Genomic DNA, 17,533 nt, shown 5'->3' with positions numbered 1-17,533 from the left:
TTGTTAAAGTGTTTTTGTGTCGTGTTCATCTTCGTGTTTTTGTTTAATAAAGAAGATGGCTTATTTTCCAAGAGCTGCATTTTGGTCCGTCAATCCACCACACGATCGTGACAACCTGTGTGCAATCTAAGTGTCGCATGATCGGTCACATGATCTCAGTATATATACACATGTTCTGAAAGGCCCCAGAGTCTGCAACACCACTAAGCAAGGGGCACCACCAAGAAAGTGGCACGGAGCACCATTAAATCCATTATTTAAAAAATTGAAAGAATATGGCACAACAACAAACCTGCCAAGCGAGGGCCGCCCTCCAAAACACACGGACCAGGCAAGGAGGGCATTATTCAGAGAGGCAACAAAGAAACCAAAGACAACCCTGAATGAGCTGCAAAGCTCCACAGCAGAGATGGGAGTATCTGTCCATAGGACCACTTTAAGCCATACACTCCACAGAGCTGGGCATTATGGAAGAGAGGCCAGAAAAAAAGCCAATGCTTAAAGAAAAAAATAAGCAAACATGTTTGGTGTTTGCCAAAAGGCATGTGGGAGATTCCCCAAACATATGGAAGAAGGTACTCTGGTCAGATGAGACTAAAATTGAGCTTTTTGGCCATCAAGGAAAATGCTATGTCTGGCGCAAACCCAACACCTCTCATCCCCCTGAGAACACCATCCCCACGGTGAAGCATGGTGGTGGAAGCATCATGCTGTGGGGATGTTTTTCATCGGCAGGGACTGGGAAACTGGTCAGAATAGATGGAATGGTGGATGGCGATAAAAACAGGGACATTCTTGAGGGAAACCTGTTTCAGTCTTCCAGAGATTTGAGACTGGGATGGAGGTTCACCTTCCAGTAGGACACTGACCATAATCATACTGCTAAAGCCACACTCGAGTGGTTTAAGGGGAAACATTTACATGTCTTGGAATGGCCTAGTCAAAGCCCAGACCTCAATCCAATTGAGAATCTGTGGTATGACTTAAGATTGCTGTACACCAGTGGAACCCATCCAACTTGAAGGAGCTGGAGCAGTTTTGCCTTGAAGAAATTTCAAAAATCCCAGTGGCTTGATGTGCCAAGCATATAGAGACATACCCAAGAGACTTGTAGCTGTAATTGCTGCAAAAGGTGGCTCTACAAAGTATTGCCCTGTTCAGTTTTTTTGTCTTCTCTGTCTCTCTTCTCTTCAAAGTGGTAGGCATGTTGTGTAAATCAAATGATACAAACCCCCCAAAAATATATATTTATTCCAGGTTGTAAGGCAACAAAATAGTAAAAATGTCACGGCCGTCGTTGAAGGAAGACCAAAGCGCAGCGTGGTAAGTGTACATTACTTTTTATTTGGATAATGTCGCCAACAAAAACAATAAACAATACAAAACGACCGTGAAGCTTAAAACGGCTATAGTACCCCACACAAAGACAACTTCCCACAAACACAAAAGGGAAAAAAGCTGCCTAAGTATGATTCCCAATCAGAGACAACGATAGACAGCTGTCCCTGATTGAGAACCATACCTGGCCAAAACAAAAAAATACAAAAACATAGAAAATAGAACATAGAATGCCCACCCAAATCACACCCTGACCAAACCAAAATGGAGACATAAAAAGCTCTCTAAGGTCAGGGCGTGACAAAAAATGTCAAGGGGGTGAATACTTTCGCAAGCCACTGTATGCTAGTTAAATACTGTAGTATTTACTATAGTTAAAAAAGTGTTGTGTTTTTGCGGACTGTAGGGTTTTACAGACTTTACTGTAGTATTTACTGTAGTATTCTACAGTATTCTACACCATTCTATAGTAAGTACTACACATTATCGAGAGATACTACAGTGTGTATTATTCTACAGTATACAACACTTTACTACAGAATTCTATAGTAAGTACTGTAGTATTTTATAGTAAACTGTAAAAAAAATGTAATGTGGGAGATGTCTGCTTTTACTCTGTCAAGTCTTAGAATAGAGCTTATTTTTATGCCAGTGTTATATTATCCTGGGTATTCTATGTCTGACTGACTGACTGACTGACTGTGTGACTGAAGGAGGGATGAGGATAGACAGACACACTGAACTGAGATAATAAAATTATATAAAATGATGAAAGGGAACGAAACAGACAGTCCGGTTGTGTTTCTTTCAATCACGTTTATTGATTTCTCTGTCATTTTTTACAACGAACATGAGCAAAAAATATATATAAATACAATAACAGCAAAAAAAGATCCAAAGAGAATAGAATTATCAGCCATTTTCATTTTTGGGTGAGACTGTCCTAATGTGTTTCAAAGGATTTCTGCCTTAGATCATTTTGAATTATCTGTCTGATACACGATAGTCTTAAATCAGGGATACGTTTGCTGTTCTTTTCAGGGTGGACCTTCGTGAAAAGCTGTGTCTTGCTGCTTCAGAAGTGAGTTTGAAACAAATAGGTAGTTCACACTAGTTTGCCACATGCAGTGGTCACAGGCGAGTATTGTGCTGTTTGAGGATAAATCCATTGCAGTTGTAAATATGCAGCTTTCTATTGAATCAGTGTAACTGATCAAACCAAGATGATGCCCTCCATCTCATCATACTGTGGCCCATATAAAGACATGCACTGTTCATCTGAAAGAGTAACCAGTAGACAATGACTGAGAAAGAGTGGAGCGCTCATCATTGCAAACATCCAATACTGCAAGGTTGAAAACAAAATAGAGAAAGAAGGTAACCAAAAAGAAACATGTTCTACATTCAACCATACTTGGTATGTGTTCAACCAGAGTCAAGAGTTTACAGGTCAAACACCTACCAGGTAGCACCCCTGTTTTATTACAATCCAAAGCTAACACATAATCTCCTCTTTACAACAAAATAACAATAAAAATACTTTATCTCTTTTGAAAACAAAACTGTTAAGTGTTTCTATTGTTCAATCTTGAAGATGTGCATTGGCAGACATATAACTGTATATCTATTTGTGAACATAATATTTACATGTTCTTTCTGTCTTCTTCCTCACTCTCTTGATGATTAATGTTACTATAAATTTGTTACAGCCATTCCAAGAATAAAAACATCATCAGCAACACAGGAAATACATATATTGCTTTTTGAAGACATCTCCAAATTATCATATAAAAACGGATATATGGAGATAACATTAAATAACATTCGGCGATATTGGGGAACAACACATCTGTCCACCCACCAGGAGGCACTGTTGTTATTTAGTGAAACCTGCTCCTTCTGTGCGTAGCATTATATAAGAATAGGACTTCCTTCATAAATTAAACCCTTTCTCTTAGAGATATGTGGTCTGTAGTTGCAGCACGATTATTTCATAATGGTAAAATGATCATGAATATCTTTGGTTGGAGGGAATGTGGCAGGACAACTTTTTTGTAGGCAGAAAAGAAAAGCATTAATTTTACAACTGGAATATATCCACATATATGTATTTGTGTGGCTACACACACCATGGATACACATTTACTTGTAGATTGAATTGTGAATGGAATGGGCTCATGGGACAAAACATCTTGTGATACAACATGGCAATACATGGGTCACATGGATAAAACCATGATAATAATAATATAGACCTTAAAGTAACTGTGGAACCAAGCACATACCGTAGTCATTCCTCACCTGACATCTTTTAACAGAAAGGGTGAAGGATTCTCTCCGTGTGTGTGTGTGTGTGTGTGTGTGTGTGTGTGTGTGTGTGTGTGTGTGTGTGTGTGTGTGTGTGTGTGTGTGTGTGTGTGTGTGTGTGTGTGTGTGTGTGTGTGTGTGTGTGTGTGTGTGTGTGTGTGTGTGTGTGGACAAAAGAGAGAAGAGGGGGGTTGACACAAGAAGGAGGAACTACAAAGAGAGGATAAAGTACCTGCTCTAGATTATCTGACCAGATTAAGAGATTACAGTGAAATCTCAGCATGCGAAACAGACTGAGTGGAGCAGGAATGCTAACGAGGAAGTAGCACTGTTCACTCCATTGTCTCACAATGTCAAAAACAAGGACTATTGGTAGGCCACACGCAACATGGATGTTTAGCATGGAGTCAATTGACTTTGTTCAGTCAACCCTCAACGTGTATTATACAGCTATCAAACAAAACAGATTATTTATATACTGATTATTATTATACTGTCAAGTCTTCATGATGATGATATTACTGAGGTGCAACTTTAACCAAAATGAAGGAAAATTGATTGATATACACCTTATACTGACTGATCGAAGAAAGGTCCTAAAAGTCAAGCGTTAAGCTGAGTGAACAGATGCTAGGGTTCTAAAAGTGTCGCTATGACGTTGAAGAAGGATCAGAGTCACATTGCCACAATGTCACAGCCAGTGTTCAGCAGCACTTGCTCAGATCTATAGATTCCTCAACTGTTTTTTCTCATTATGTGTACTGAATCAAGGGCTGGATTCAATCTGTATGCCGAAGTTTAGCGTTACGGATTGAATCCAGCCCCAAGTCAGCAGCACATCCAGGGCATCGGTGCGCCAGCACATTGACCATCATTCTAGAGCAAGTTCATAAACGCTCTTGCACATGCTCAACTGTAGGTGCTTTTAGTTATAGTACACCCTCCAACTACAAGGTTGGTTGGTCTGTTGCTCCCTTTTTAAAGCAATGTAATGGTAGAGAATCCTACCAAAATAAAAATAAATCAAACAGATTACCGTTATCACCAAACCAGCCTTACAGACATTCTGGCCCATGTAATCAGATGTTGGAGACAGCTTTAAACTGAGATGCACTATTACAGCAATAACAAGTCATGTACAACTGATTAAATTGGTACAACATGTTTGAATATAAATTTAAACAAACGTAGAAACAAAACAAACTCTCTATTTTTCCTTCTCCACAGAACCATAAGCATCTCGTCTTCACAAGAAAAACACAAACCAGTGCAAATCAATACAAAATAGAAGAACAGCATCTCTTTCTTATATGTATAGGAACATATCAATAGATGCGATGCACATGCAAAAAACTATGAACAAACAAACTAGCCCTAAGCCTTGAGCTGTTGGAACACAGATGTGAACATAAACCATGTAAGGACAATGTAGTGTATATTCATGTTATGGAAGCCTAATCCGATTTATGACCATCTGCAATTCAAGTGTTTATGACAAAAGAGTCCTGTTTAATGTGTAGAATGTGCATGATGTGTCATTCTTAATTAATATTGCACATTGCATATGCATCTTCCCGACCTAGAGAATGCATTCTGTCTTGCAAATGGAATTTGGTCATACAAACAAATGTATAGTACATACTCACACACATACAAACATACACACGCACACACATACACACACTCAATGGTCTTGACCTCTGTAACTCCCCATGTTGGAGATGCTATCTTCTTATGGGTTAAATTGGATGATCACTGCAGAGTGCAGCGTGGTCCCTCCTGGTGGCCAGCAGTTTAATATAGCCTCGTTTATAATTCCCACATAGCAGAGCAGAGAGCTGAGACATGAGGCCTCCCGCCTTCTTAGGGCACTAAAGACAATACACACATGCAAAATGTCTCCATCTCTTCATTCATCCACAAAAATATTTTTTTTCATCATATGTTTTAGCTGTTGGATTATTTTTAAGCGCAACAAAATAGACATACTGATATAAGGTTATGATATATAAATAGATATACACAGTTTGTATTGTATTTTGTGTATATTTGTATATAGAGGGGCACTCTATAGGGAGGCAGAGATGAAGGAGCAACAGTAAACTGGTAAGAGGCGTTGCTTCTCCTTGCAAACTTTCAAATCATACATGTTTATGTCCACTATATCCCCTAGTTAGTCATGCAGTATCAATAGACTTCACCTCAAACTAATTTACAGAAAAGAATCAAAGCTCACACACAGAAACAGAGACAGAATTACCACCCGTTTAACTCCACCATTCTGACATCATCACTCCACTGGACATACAATGCCCGACATGTAGGGTAAATTGAAGTTGTAAACATTTTCTATTCGACAAACGGAGGGTGTTAATTCTGTAATCTGTCCCTGTATGTGTGTGTGTACCTGTGTACAGAATGTAGAGGTGGGTGGACATGTTAGTGAGAGAAAGAGAATGTACATCTAGCCTTTAGTGTTGATCCTCAGTTTGAAAGACACTTTCCCCGCAAACTTGTCTCTTACACTCCCAGGAGGAATGTTGTTGGAGATGATCCTGCACTCGATGTTGATGTCTTCATTGAGGGTTATGTTGAGAAACTTGATGGCAACCAGCGGCTGGGAGTAGTTCACCTGGGAGTAGTTATCCATTTTTAAGATATTGTTACATAAGCTTTTAAGCATTCTTTTTCAGCAACATTTGATCTATGACATGTTGAAAGCACAGGCAAAATAATGCGTAATAACGTTAGAAATGACATTGAAACAAAAGATGAGTTAATCTAACCATAAAACAAAGGTTTATAAGTGATGATTTGTGAGTGTTGCCAGGTTGGTATTGGGGGATTCTCACCTGAGCTTTCTTGCCATAGTAAGGGTAGTACATGAGGTTGAAGGTGCCATTTTCAGGGTAGTACTCCACCTGTCCAATCTTATCAGAGTCTTCTTTCTGCAGGGGCAGAGGATCAAGGCCATTAGTTAGAGCATGTTAGAGCATGTTCTGTCGGAAGTGTGTGAGCGAGCAGGGAAAGATTGCCCAATCTGAAGGACTGGATGAACTTTGAAAGGACACCATGACACTTAGAGTATACTATTTATTTACATTTACTTTAGCCATTGTGTCTACCTGTATGTGCTATGCAATAAAGCTGTTGAACCTCTATATCTTGGAATATAAAATAACGAGGGTGCTAGTGTAGCACTAGCAACTATACATCACATATCTACTTCTCTATCTGTCACTAAGATTACTACAGTGGCACCCTTACCCATTCATCTTTGCCAACTTTGTACCTCTGAGAGTGCAAGGACAAAATGGACGGTAACAGAAAAGATGAGAACAACAACATACACAGGGTTTGAAATGAGGAAATGACATTGTGTCATGCAACACAGACGAGCAAAGAAAGACATGAAGGATGGTAATGGGGGACATAGATGAGAACAAGAGACACGATGGGTTCATTCTGAGAGAGAGCGAGAGAGAGAGCGAGAGAGAGAGAACTGAAAGAGAGAGAGGCTCACCTTCGCTCCACAGGTGACAAATGGAGCCTGGCCATCCTTTCCTGGCAACATCCCAATGACCTAGAATACAGACAGACCAACAGACAGACATGCGTTAACCTGGGAGTTCCACCACCATCCCCACTTCATCCCTCCTTAAAGCGGATCCAGTCAACTGATCATTGTTGTGATTGTCGATATAACAATTTCAAAAATGGCCAACATTGTTTGTACTTAATTGGTATGATCTCTTCCAGGCTCCCAACCATTCACATGACTGCTCCACCCCCCTCTCCCTTACGTCACCTAGCAACATGCCAAGTTCTTCCCTCCCCAGCCCTTCTCTGCTCTCTGCTTCTCCCATACCCGGTTCAGCTTGATGATGATGCATGGTTTGCCAGCCTGGTATCCATAGGTATGGTCATCAAGGCCAGAACATTTCTCTAGAAGGGTGCGGTTGAACCGGCAGGAGCGCTTGGGGTTGTTCTTCACATCACCACTGTCTGCCTGAATAAAGTACTGGTCCGATGTGCACTCTTCATTCTTCTCAGCCTGCAGAGAGTTGTTGTAGGCTGGATGGGAGAGAAATACATTTTTATCCTGTTGTTTAACACAATAGAAATGTAATTACGTGAGACAGACACACAGAGAGGCAGAGACAAGCGGCCAGATATACAGACTCACGGGAGAGGAAGTTGTCCAGTGTCTTGATGTACATGTCCCAGGTCTCAGTGTTGGTGGTGTTGTAGGAGATTTCCATCGCCTTTCCCCTGGGTCTGATCATCATGCCTGCAGAACAGAGAAGAGAGAAGATGGGGAGGGCTTTTAGCCAACATCACATGTGTACTATACTATGTGTGATTGTCCGGGCTGTTACTGACTATACAGTAGCAGTTGTAAAGAGACTTGCCAAAATGTTAGCTTGAATTCTGAGGTTTTAGTGTATCAAAACCTCTTAGAATGTGGTATTGGTGTGTTGGTGTATTAGTTCATCCTACCTGGTGTGCCAAGCCTGTCCTGCCATGTGGGTTTGTAGTCATCCAAGGTCTGCAGCATGACGTACATGGTGAGGCAGAACATGCCTGCTAGGAAGATGTAGAACACTAGGTAGAAGAGCAGGATGAGGCCTGGGAGGGAGACAACCAGCAAACAGATACAGTATTAACATCCCACAAGTTTAAAGGAAATGGAACATTCAACAAAATATGGCTATGCCCAAAATGGCACTCTATTACCTAAACAGTGGGGCTATTTCAGATGATGGCCATTCCATATTCCCCACTTATACGGAATAGGGTGCCATTTATTATTTGCCTGTATTATCTGTGTTATAACAAAGCCGGAAATGCTGAGAAGTTAAAATGTCATGTAGAGTAGGTGTTATGTTGTCTATGATCCAAGTCATTGTTTGGACACTTTCTCTGCATTTATCAAACTATACCACTCTCTCTATATTTATCACACTATACCGTGCCGACGATCAAATATATGAAAAGACACAGGAGGTACGGAGTAATCCTCTTTACTTCAAACCAGAAGCCTTTACTTCCTTCTATAGTATCTCTCTCTCTCTCTCTCTCTCTCTCTCTCTCTCTCTCAAACATACACTACAAAAAAATGTTTCAATTAATGGATATTGAATATCTATCTATTTATGGAAACATTAATTGGACATGCACACTTCTCCATAAATGTCTGAACTCACACTGCCGACAACACACAACCTGCACATAAAGACACACGCCCTTCCCCCAGTCTTAAACAAGGCTGATTAATCCTGGATTGAATGTCTGGTCTTTGTCCTAATTAATTATTAAGTAACACTAACAATGGGGGAGAGAGCTGCGACGAGGGGGAGGGTAAAAGAGAGGGAGGGAGGAGTGGTGACAGAAGTAGAAAGGGGAGGAGGAGAGAAGACCCCTGGAGATTAGGGCAGGGGGTCAGGGGATTAGCTGCCATGTACAGTATTCCACTAACACAAACCGTACGGAGACCAAACCAACACTGTAACATATCAGCATTGGGCCCAAAGGGAACGGGTGGCTATTGAACCATTCTGTAGGGTTGATAAGATAAAATCACCACAGCTGCTAAATACTATATGGTCATACAGGATGTGAGATATACAATTAGTGTAAAATATAATGAATAAAAAAGGTGAGTTGACTGAGCCTATCAGTAGCCCTCCTTCCCTTCCATCTGCCATCTCAGCATTGTCATCTGAGACCAGTCCTGGGGTGTAGGCCTGCTGTGTCTCTGCTAGATGGCCCCCAATGTGGAGCTCCACACCTGGGCCCTGTCAAAGAACAGCATGAGGGCTCCCTCTGTCAGCAGGCCTAGAGCTGTGTGGAGCCGTGGGCCTCACAGCGCAGCCAGGCTTACAGGGATCCATAACCAAATAGCAAGGGGAAGCTCCTCCACGGGATAAAGTTACGAACACTGGAGCTTCTTGGTGAGTGAGAGTGAATGTGTAAGTGTGTCTGTCTGCCAGTCCCCAGGGTGAGGGGATCTACGTAGATATGTAACCTTATAGAGAGGATTGTAAGCGGAGAGGAGAGCAGAGCAGCATCCTGTGGGGTGGGGTGAGATGTGGTGAAGAGAGATAGGGATGGAGCGGGAGCTGTGTTACATAGTGTGTTGGAAGGACAAACCCTGCTGTACAGGCCCTGGGTCTAGCCCTGTCTCTGGTACAACCAATGCCGAGAGGGACTACCATCAGGGAGGGGAACCTGACATTATTTATCTGATCTAACATTATGGGGCGTCATGGTGACCACAGATACCACCCATCCCTGTGGGGAGACAGACTGGGTGTTGTGTGCAAACCCAGAGAGAGGATCAAGAGGAGTGTAGAGAGGATCACCTACCCCCTGACCACACCAGGAGGGTGTCCAGTTCACTGGCTGTCCTGCCTGATCTCTCATCACCATGCCCCGACCAATGATGTACACCGTGCCCTCTTTCACTCTTCCTCCGCCTCTCTTTTCATCCCCCCATCACCAGGAGAGTTGAAAGCAAAGAACAAAATGGCGAGGCTGAATAGGCCGGTAGCATCCTGTGCTTTCCCTCCTACAATGGCAACATGGATGCCTTTTAAAAGGTGTCTCTTTTCTTTTTGTTTGTTTGATTAGTGTTCAAACGCGGTGGACACTGTTTTGAAGCTGGGTTATGAAACAAGAGGCTTTGAATGGAAAATGTGGTAAGGACAAAAGAATATGCATGTGATATGGCTGTTTTAATATTCATGTACTTTTGAAATTGCAGATGGATCTAAGAACTATTTCCATAATTGTGAAACACACACACACACACACACACACACACACACACACACACACACACACACACACACACACACACACACACACACACACACACACACACACACACACACACACACACACACACACACTTGCATTTCCATGATTGGGCTGGTTTTCTACCCCATCTTATCTAAGCAGTGTGCACTATTAGTGAAAAAAGTGGCCATTACACTAGCTAGAGTACTGTGTGCATAAGATTGGTGTGGTTCGTCTATAAGTCTCCATCTTTGTTCTGTGGGCTGTGGAGGAGGTCAGAGCTGATTAAAAGACAGATACATGTAGACTAGCACCTGGATACATGGATCACTTAGGCGCAGACAGGTAATAAGGATGTACTAAGTTCAGGGACCATGTATAGGCTATAAACGTTTTGGCTCACTACAGAAATAGCCTAATTAACAAGCCTTAGAGAGTGCAGCTTAACCAGGCCACCAGTCCTCAAAGCATATGGGACACACTGAGCTGGATGAAGGAGTGCATTCTGGGAGAATTACTGCAAAGGAAACTACAGTCAGTGAACACACCACTCAGTAGACCTATGACTTACATTTCTCTCCATTCATGAATATCGTAGCAAGTGCACGGTTTCTTGTGGAAATGCGAAATGCAAGGTGTATGTGAGTATGTGTGTGTGCGTGTGTGACATCTCAAATCATTGCATTTACATTAAAGACAGATTACATCCGAAACCATTCTGATTAGATGTACAATCAATTAAAGGGAATGTTCTGAAATTGATACAGTTTTATTTGACAACTACAATTGATACTCCGCTGGCCAGCCAATGAAGTCATTAGATTAGGATTAAATCCTGCACAGATTTACTCACACTAAGAGAGGAGAGGGCTGGGGGGTGGAGGTGATACAAATAGAATGTGGCCCTCAGCTTTACCAAGATTAAAACGCCTCAATGTCATTAGAAAAGAGCGATTTGAAATAGTTGCAGGCTATTAAGGGCGTTGAAAGAGTGTAACGTTGTGGTCATGGCTTAAAATCTCGGATGCTAGACTACATTACCTATTTTATTTCAGATCTTGTCAGTGCAGATTATTGTGCTGATCTTGACACTAAGCAGACGATACAACTTTAATCTTATACATTTGATTCTTCATTGAAACAAAACGTACATTGTAACGTTGATTGCAAATAGCCTATAGTTGAAGTGAATACCGCAAACCCACTACATTTGCGTTTGGTAAAGCCTATTCAAGTAACTTAATAACAGGTCAGGCTAATAAATTCTGAAGCTATTTAAGCAACAACTGCCCCTCACATCTCAGGAAGGGGTGCTCTGCGCCAGAAGACAGCTTAAGTAAAGACCATTAAATCTAAAGAGGCCTACTGTAGCCTTTAACAAGTAGGCTACAACAGAGAATAGTATTTAAATGGTGTGCACTGGCATATTCATTTCATAAAAAATATTGGCACTGCCTCCACCCTTATGTCCAGACGCATTGCGCAGGAAAACTCAGTGGCATAAATTAATAAATGAAAAATAATAACGCAGGTAACATTTTGCCCGCTCCCACAAGGGCAATCCACACATAATGCCGCATTTGAATTTCAGCACCGCCTTGCACTGGAAAGCGACCAATCTCATTAAGCAATCGCTCGGGTGAGGCAGCGGTTTCAAATTGCGCATTGAATGCTACACACATTTTACATTTCTGCCGGGTCACATTATTTTACTCTTTACACATTCCTAAGTATTCAAGCAGCACAAAAAAAGGGTGCTCATGACATCAAAGTGAAGCCTGCAGCCAACTAGAAGATGCTGCGGACCTGCTATTATGTTCGAGCAGGGATGGGCAACTCCATTCCTCCGGGGCCTGATTGGTGTCACACTTTTGCCCCAGCCCCAGCTAACACACCTGACTCCAATAAAAACGAATCATATTCAGTTCAGAATACAATTCGTTTCATCAGCTGTGTTTGCTAGAGGATGGAGAAAAAGTGTGACACCACTCCGGTCCCCGAGGACTGGAGTTGCCCATCCCTGTGTTAGATGTAGAGGGGCCATCTGTGCTGCATTGCTGCAGGCGACCATTACTAGGTAGAAGACTCACCCCAGCTGCTCCCTGTCCTGCCACAAAATTCTCGGGTCCTGGAGTTCCATATGAAGTCCTTCCAAGTGCTCTTCTCAGCATCCTTTGCCATTTTGCTAAATTAGTTTAATCCACGGACTGTTACCGGGTGTTATAACCTAATGTAATAGGCGTTTTGGTGAGATGTGAAATATTTTACTCAGATAGGCTGCAGAAAGTCGTTAGCGAGCGCACAAATGGACGAGCTGTTTGAAAGAAAAGGATGAACAATCTGGCTGCTCCGTGCTACTGTATCTAATTACAGTCAATCTATACTAAACGACGGTGGTGTTGACACTACACTCAGCACAAAGCCCTCCCCCCAGATCTAGTTAGCATGCCGCAGAGTTTTGATGAGTGATGCAGAAATGTAGTGATACTGCGGTAAAGCGTTCTCTCTCTCTCTCTCTCTCTCTCTCTCTCTCTCTCTCTCTCTCTCTCTCACTCTCTCTCTCTCTACCAGCCTCTGTCTCGCTCACCCTCACTTACCCCTCAAGCATCACCCCCTCCCCTACCCATCACTCCAACCCCTCGGAGGAGAAAGCTACAATCATCCTCCTCCCCTCTCACCAGAGAACACCAGCAGCCAACCAGCTTGCCTCTCTAACCAATCATATGCACTCTACAACCTGTGTTGCTCGCTTAATGGCAGAGCAAGGATTTGAGTGAAAAGCATTCCAGCAAATGATATAAGGTCTTGGGATTCCTCATGCAGCTCGTGCATGTGTGTGAAAACAGTGGTGCTGCTCATAGATTAGGCTCTTGAACATAGCTCATATAGTAACATCCATCTAAACAAAATGTCTCCCCCTCAACATCCCCTCCCTGAAGCCCACACTGTTGAATAATGCAGACTCCTCTGAGGATTTATTCATTATGTTGCGGTTAATTCCCATGCAGTCCTCTAAACCCGGCTGTCATGAGGGAAGGAGGAGGAGGAGGGAGGACCATATGGTGCTGCCTCACACAATATCAATATGATGCTTATTTGCACGCAACTGGCAACTGATGTCTATGATATAGGGAATGTAGCTCACTGCTTATTTTCGAGGGAGTTGCCTTAGCTAAATTAATGCATTGTGTGGCAGGGGCGTCTGGTCTGCCAGTCAGTCTCATAGCAGTGCAGAGGTCAAATCTAAAGGCTAATGGATTACTCTGCAACACTTCTGGTGCCATAGAATGTGGCCTGCTCTGCCACCGGCATTCATTTACATCTGTGTGTGTGTGTGTGTGTGTGTGTGTGTGTGTGTGTGTGTGTGTGTGTGTGTGTGTGTGTGTGTGTGTGTGTGTGTGTGTGTGTGTGTGTGTGTGTGTGTGTGTGTGTGTGTGTGTGTGTGTACATATACTGAATTGATAGGTACATGAATCTCAGAGAGAGAATAGTAACTGGTACAGTGGATGTGAATGGTGCCCTCACTTGGAGATCTAAGACATTACAACACGTCTGTGTCTGGGTGGTGTCACTGGGTTCATAGCCTTGCAGCAGAATCATGTTAGAGTGCATTCTGTCTGTCTGCAATGGTTTTAACCAGAGACAATGTTCTACATTAACCACTACTTATCTTACCAATGATATTGAACATGATACATACGAGATGTGAAGAGATAAAGCAAATAGATCATATTTGTACGCTTCTGTTTGTCATGAAATGAAACATAAAGACATGCAAAAATCCTGGTCATTATATAAAACTGATTTAATGACAATATCAATGTGAATATAGCACTACAGTGATTTCCAAGTTACACCGTATCTTACCATATCAATATAGTATGGCACTCATATAATGGCCACTGTTTTAGGCGACACGCAAAGCTGACAGCTTCTGTAAACTAGTTTGTAAATGATGCCTAAGTTATCAATTGTTGTAATAAATGTTTAAAAAGATGACTACTTGGTGTATCTGAAATACAATTGGGCACACTTATCAATGGGTTTGGGATAGAATCCAAACTCTAACATGTTTTCAATGTAAGGAATGCATTGCACTTCCCCTCTCTCCCTCAACATGGTCCTCATCTCTGTTTGTTAAGTTGAAATTATAGTCAAATGGGTGATAAAAACGTTGAGTAGCAGAAAGTGAAGCAGTATCTTGGTAACATTGGTGCGATGTCATGGGGTGGCCCTGGAACTGTACAGGTTGGTGCTAACCAGTGAAACAACAACTTCAACCAGGAGACATTCAAGTGCCAGAATACAAGTACAGAGAGACTGACTCTTTACAGTACAAACTTCATCTCACATGGTTTTCAGTAAATCAATTAAAAGTATGTAACAATAAGCACAAGAGTAGTAATGTTAGATATGGTCACAAATGCCATTATAATTCAATAAACAACAACAGTAGCTAGTAGTAGTTTGAGATAGCAGCAAAGTATTTCAGAAAATGTCCAAACAATGGTCAAACTGAGTTGTTCAAACCTGTACATAAATTCAATGTATGTAGAAAAGGGCATAAATACAACAACTGTATGTACTGCTTAAAGGGAATCTTGCACAAATATGATACAACAATTGTGAGACTGCCTTTGTCTTGAGGGCTTGTCATGTATTGGTAAAACCGTACAGTAACGTCTGTGTGGACCAGTTGCAACAGATAAAGTACCCAATTAAAAAAAGTAAAAAACAAAATATATGACCAAATACATTTATACATTATATGCTACATTATATTTATTGATTACAAGTATGAAAGTGGAAATAATTGCTACATTATTAATACAGCTGTACATATCTATTTACATATTATATAGGGGTTTTCTGTGTTTTTGGGCAGGTTCTTCCAGCATTCTATTTGAGGTGTGTGTGTGTGATGATGTTGCACTACCTTATCAACTGCAGCATCTCCTACTATCTGTGTTGAAAATATTGTTTTGTGGGATGGGACACTCATCAATAAGTTTCTGTGAGTCCGCATGACCGGTGGTGTTTTTTTCGACCAGTGATGGTTTTTTTGTACAATTATCCGTTTGTATTTCAATTGAGTGTACAGTATGATTTGAGTGCAGATTCTTTAGCCCGCGCTATAGACAGCTTTCAGTTGACTAATACAAGTCTAGTAAAGGCCCAGTGCACTACTTTTGTTATTAATAACAAAATATTAAACCCTCAGCATGCCTACTATGTTTGAGTGTACAGTATGTGCCATCTGCCATTATATTAACTTTTTGAAAAAAATTCCCCAGCAACACATTCATCTTTTTTACACAACCACAACGTAACATTTCAGCAGGACTTTTCATGGTGTATGTAGTGATATAATGGCATCTTCAAGATCTATGTGAAAATCGGACAATCTCACATGACCATCTCCACACGATAACTTGTAGTCGATTCATTGATATGGTTTTATACAGTACTTTATGTCTGTTCAATGACATGCATGATATGACATGTTAACTATGACTTTGAGTTCATGTCCGAGATATGTTTTGGCCGGCTGACATGTTTTAATATTAATGTTACGCCCACATTGGGAACATATTGCTGTAAAATTGCAGGAATGCTGAGAAAGTCTGTATATTTACATTACAAAAATGCAAACAGTTAGGTAGTATTTTCATCCACTTCATCTCCACAATAACAATCTACTGATACCCAGACCACAAGGCAAACCAAACCATCTCATATGCATTCAACATGTTTCAATGTTTCTTTAATAATAAGAATCCTTTCTAATTTTTATCAAAGGCTAGAGATTATACAGTTGAAGTCGGAAGTTTACATACACCTTGGCCAAATACATTTCAACTCTGTTTTTTACAATTCCTGACATTTAATCCGAGTAAAAATTCCCTGTCTTAGGTCAGTTAGGATCACTACTTTATTTTAAGAATGTGAAATGTCAGAATAATAGTAGAGAGAATGATTTATTTCAGCTTTTATTTCTTTCATCACATTCCCAGTGGGTCAGAAGTTTACATACACTCAATTAATATTTGGTAGCATTGCCTTTAAATTGTTTAATTTGGGTCAAACGTTTCAGGTAGCCTTCCACAAGCTTCCCACAATAAGTTGGGTGGTTGAAAGAGTGGTTGAAAAACAAGTTTTAATTGATTCCAACCTAAGTGTATGTAAACTTCCGACTTCAACTGTAAGTGTGTGTGTGTGTGTGTGTGTGTGTGTGTGTGTGTGTGTGTGTGTGTGTGTGTGTGTGTGTGTGTGTGTGTGTGTGTGTGTGTGTGTGTGTGTGTGTGTGTATTGTGTGTGTGTGTGTGTGTGTGTGTGTGTGTGTGTGTGTGTGTGTGTGTGTGTGTGTGTGTGTGTGTGTGTGTGTAAAGTGTGTGTGTGTAAAGTGTCTGTGTGCTTCAACATAAGTTTGTATAAGATGTGTCTTGCTGAGGATCAACCTGAAGTCTCATTCAAACTCTCCCTAACAATAGCCATTTGTGACAGTGGTGGGAGAAAAAATTAATGTAAGCTGCAGTTAAGTTAGGGGAAATTAGGCCTAATTAGTTAAACCAGCATTGCTCTTATAGGTTAAATTCTCCCCTTTTTTTTCCTCAACAAAGTCTGAGTTGACTGGCGTTTAAGAAATTAATAAAGAGTCAAGGAAGGGCTTGTACAAGGGCTTGTAAAACTAAAGTGTAAGAAATCACACTGTACTGAAAGATTGTATGTATGTCTCTTCTTGGTTTCAAATTGGATTGGTATATCCCTCAACTGAATCTTCCCAATCTTTTTATATCTCTACAAAGTAGAGTTGATCACTCTTGGCAAAATAACGATTTATGTTTCAGTTCATTATCTCTCTGGCCCACACACTTCAAAACATCTCATTAACCTTGTAGACCTTGTATCAGCTCCAAATAAAGTTTATTTTACTGTGTGAGAGCACAAAACTCTCATCTTACTCTCATGTATATTCTCACTCTTCTGTGGAGGTCAGCGGTAATCACACTGTCACTCCTAAGAAAGGAAATAGTCCTCATCCTCTTTCCCTTTGTAGAGAGGGATTGTCACAATCTCTCTCCACGTG

At 41.2% G+C, this 17,533-nt stretch overlaps 1 protein-coding gene across 1 annotated transcript; it reads right to left on the bottom strand.

Moving 5' to 3' along the window:
- Positions 1-2,134: 2,134 nt before the first annotated feature.
- Positions 2,135-12,956, bottom strand: LOC129816835 (sodium/potassium-transporting ATPase subunit beta-2-like). Its single transcript, XM_055871762.1, has 7 exons — positions 12,537-12,956; positions 8,146-8,274; positions 7,832-7,936; positions 7,514-7,719; positions 7,169-7,228; positions 6,498-6,593; positions 2,135-6,277 (listed from the first exon to the last, which is right to left on the bottom strand). The coding sequence occupies exons 1-7, from the start codon at positions 12,625-12,627 to the stop codon at positions 6,110-6,112; spliced, it is 855 nt and encodes a 284-aa protein (XP_055727737.1). The 5' UTR covers positions 12,628-12,956; the 3' UTR covers positions 2,135-6,109.
- Positions 12,957-17,533: the final 4,577 nt, after the last annotated feature.

The sequence above is a fragment of the Salvelinus fontinalis genome, chromosome 2 (genome assembly GCF_029448725.1).
Source record: "Salvelinus fontinalis isolate EN_2023a chromosome 2, ASM2944872v1, whole genome shotgun sequence".
Classification (NCBI taxonomy): domain Eukaryota; kingdom Metazoa; phylum Chordata; class Actinopteri; order Salmoniformes; family Salmonidae; genus Salvelinus; species Salvelinus fontinalis.
Note: the sequence above shows the minus strand (reverse complement) of the source record. Positions and strands in the feature narration are given on the sequence as shown.

What these genes read in the sequence shown, in the direction of transcription:
- LOC129816835 (XM_055871762.1), bottom strand. Translation starts at nt 12,627, where the DNA reads ATGGCAAAGGATGCTGAGAAGAGCACTTGGAAGGACTTCATATGGAAC. An exon ending in CAGGACAGGGAGCAGCTGGG is followed by an intron (nt 8,275 to 12,536) that starts GTGAGTCTTCTA and finishes TCTCCCTCCCAG; the next exon opens with GCCTCATCCTGCTCTTCTAC. An exon ending in GGACAGGCTTGGCACACCAG is followed by an intron (nt 7,937 to 8,145) that starts GTAGGATGAACT and finishes TCTGTTCTGCAG; the next exon opens with GCATGATGATCAGACCCAGG.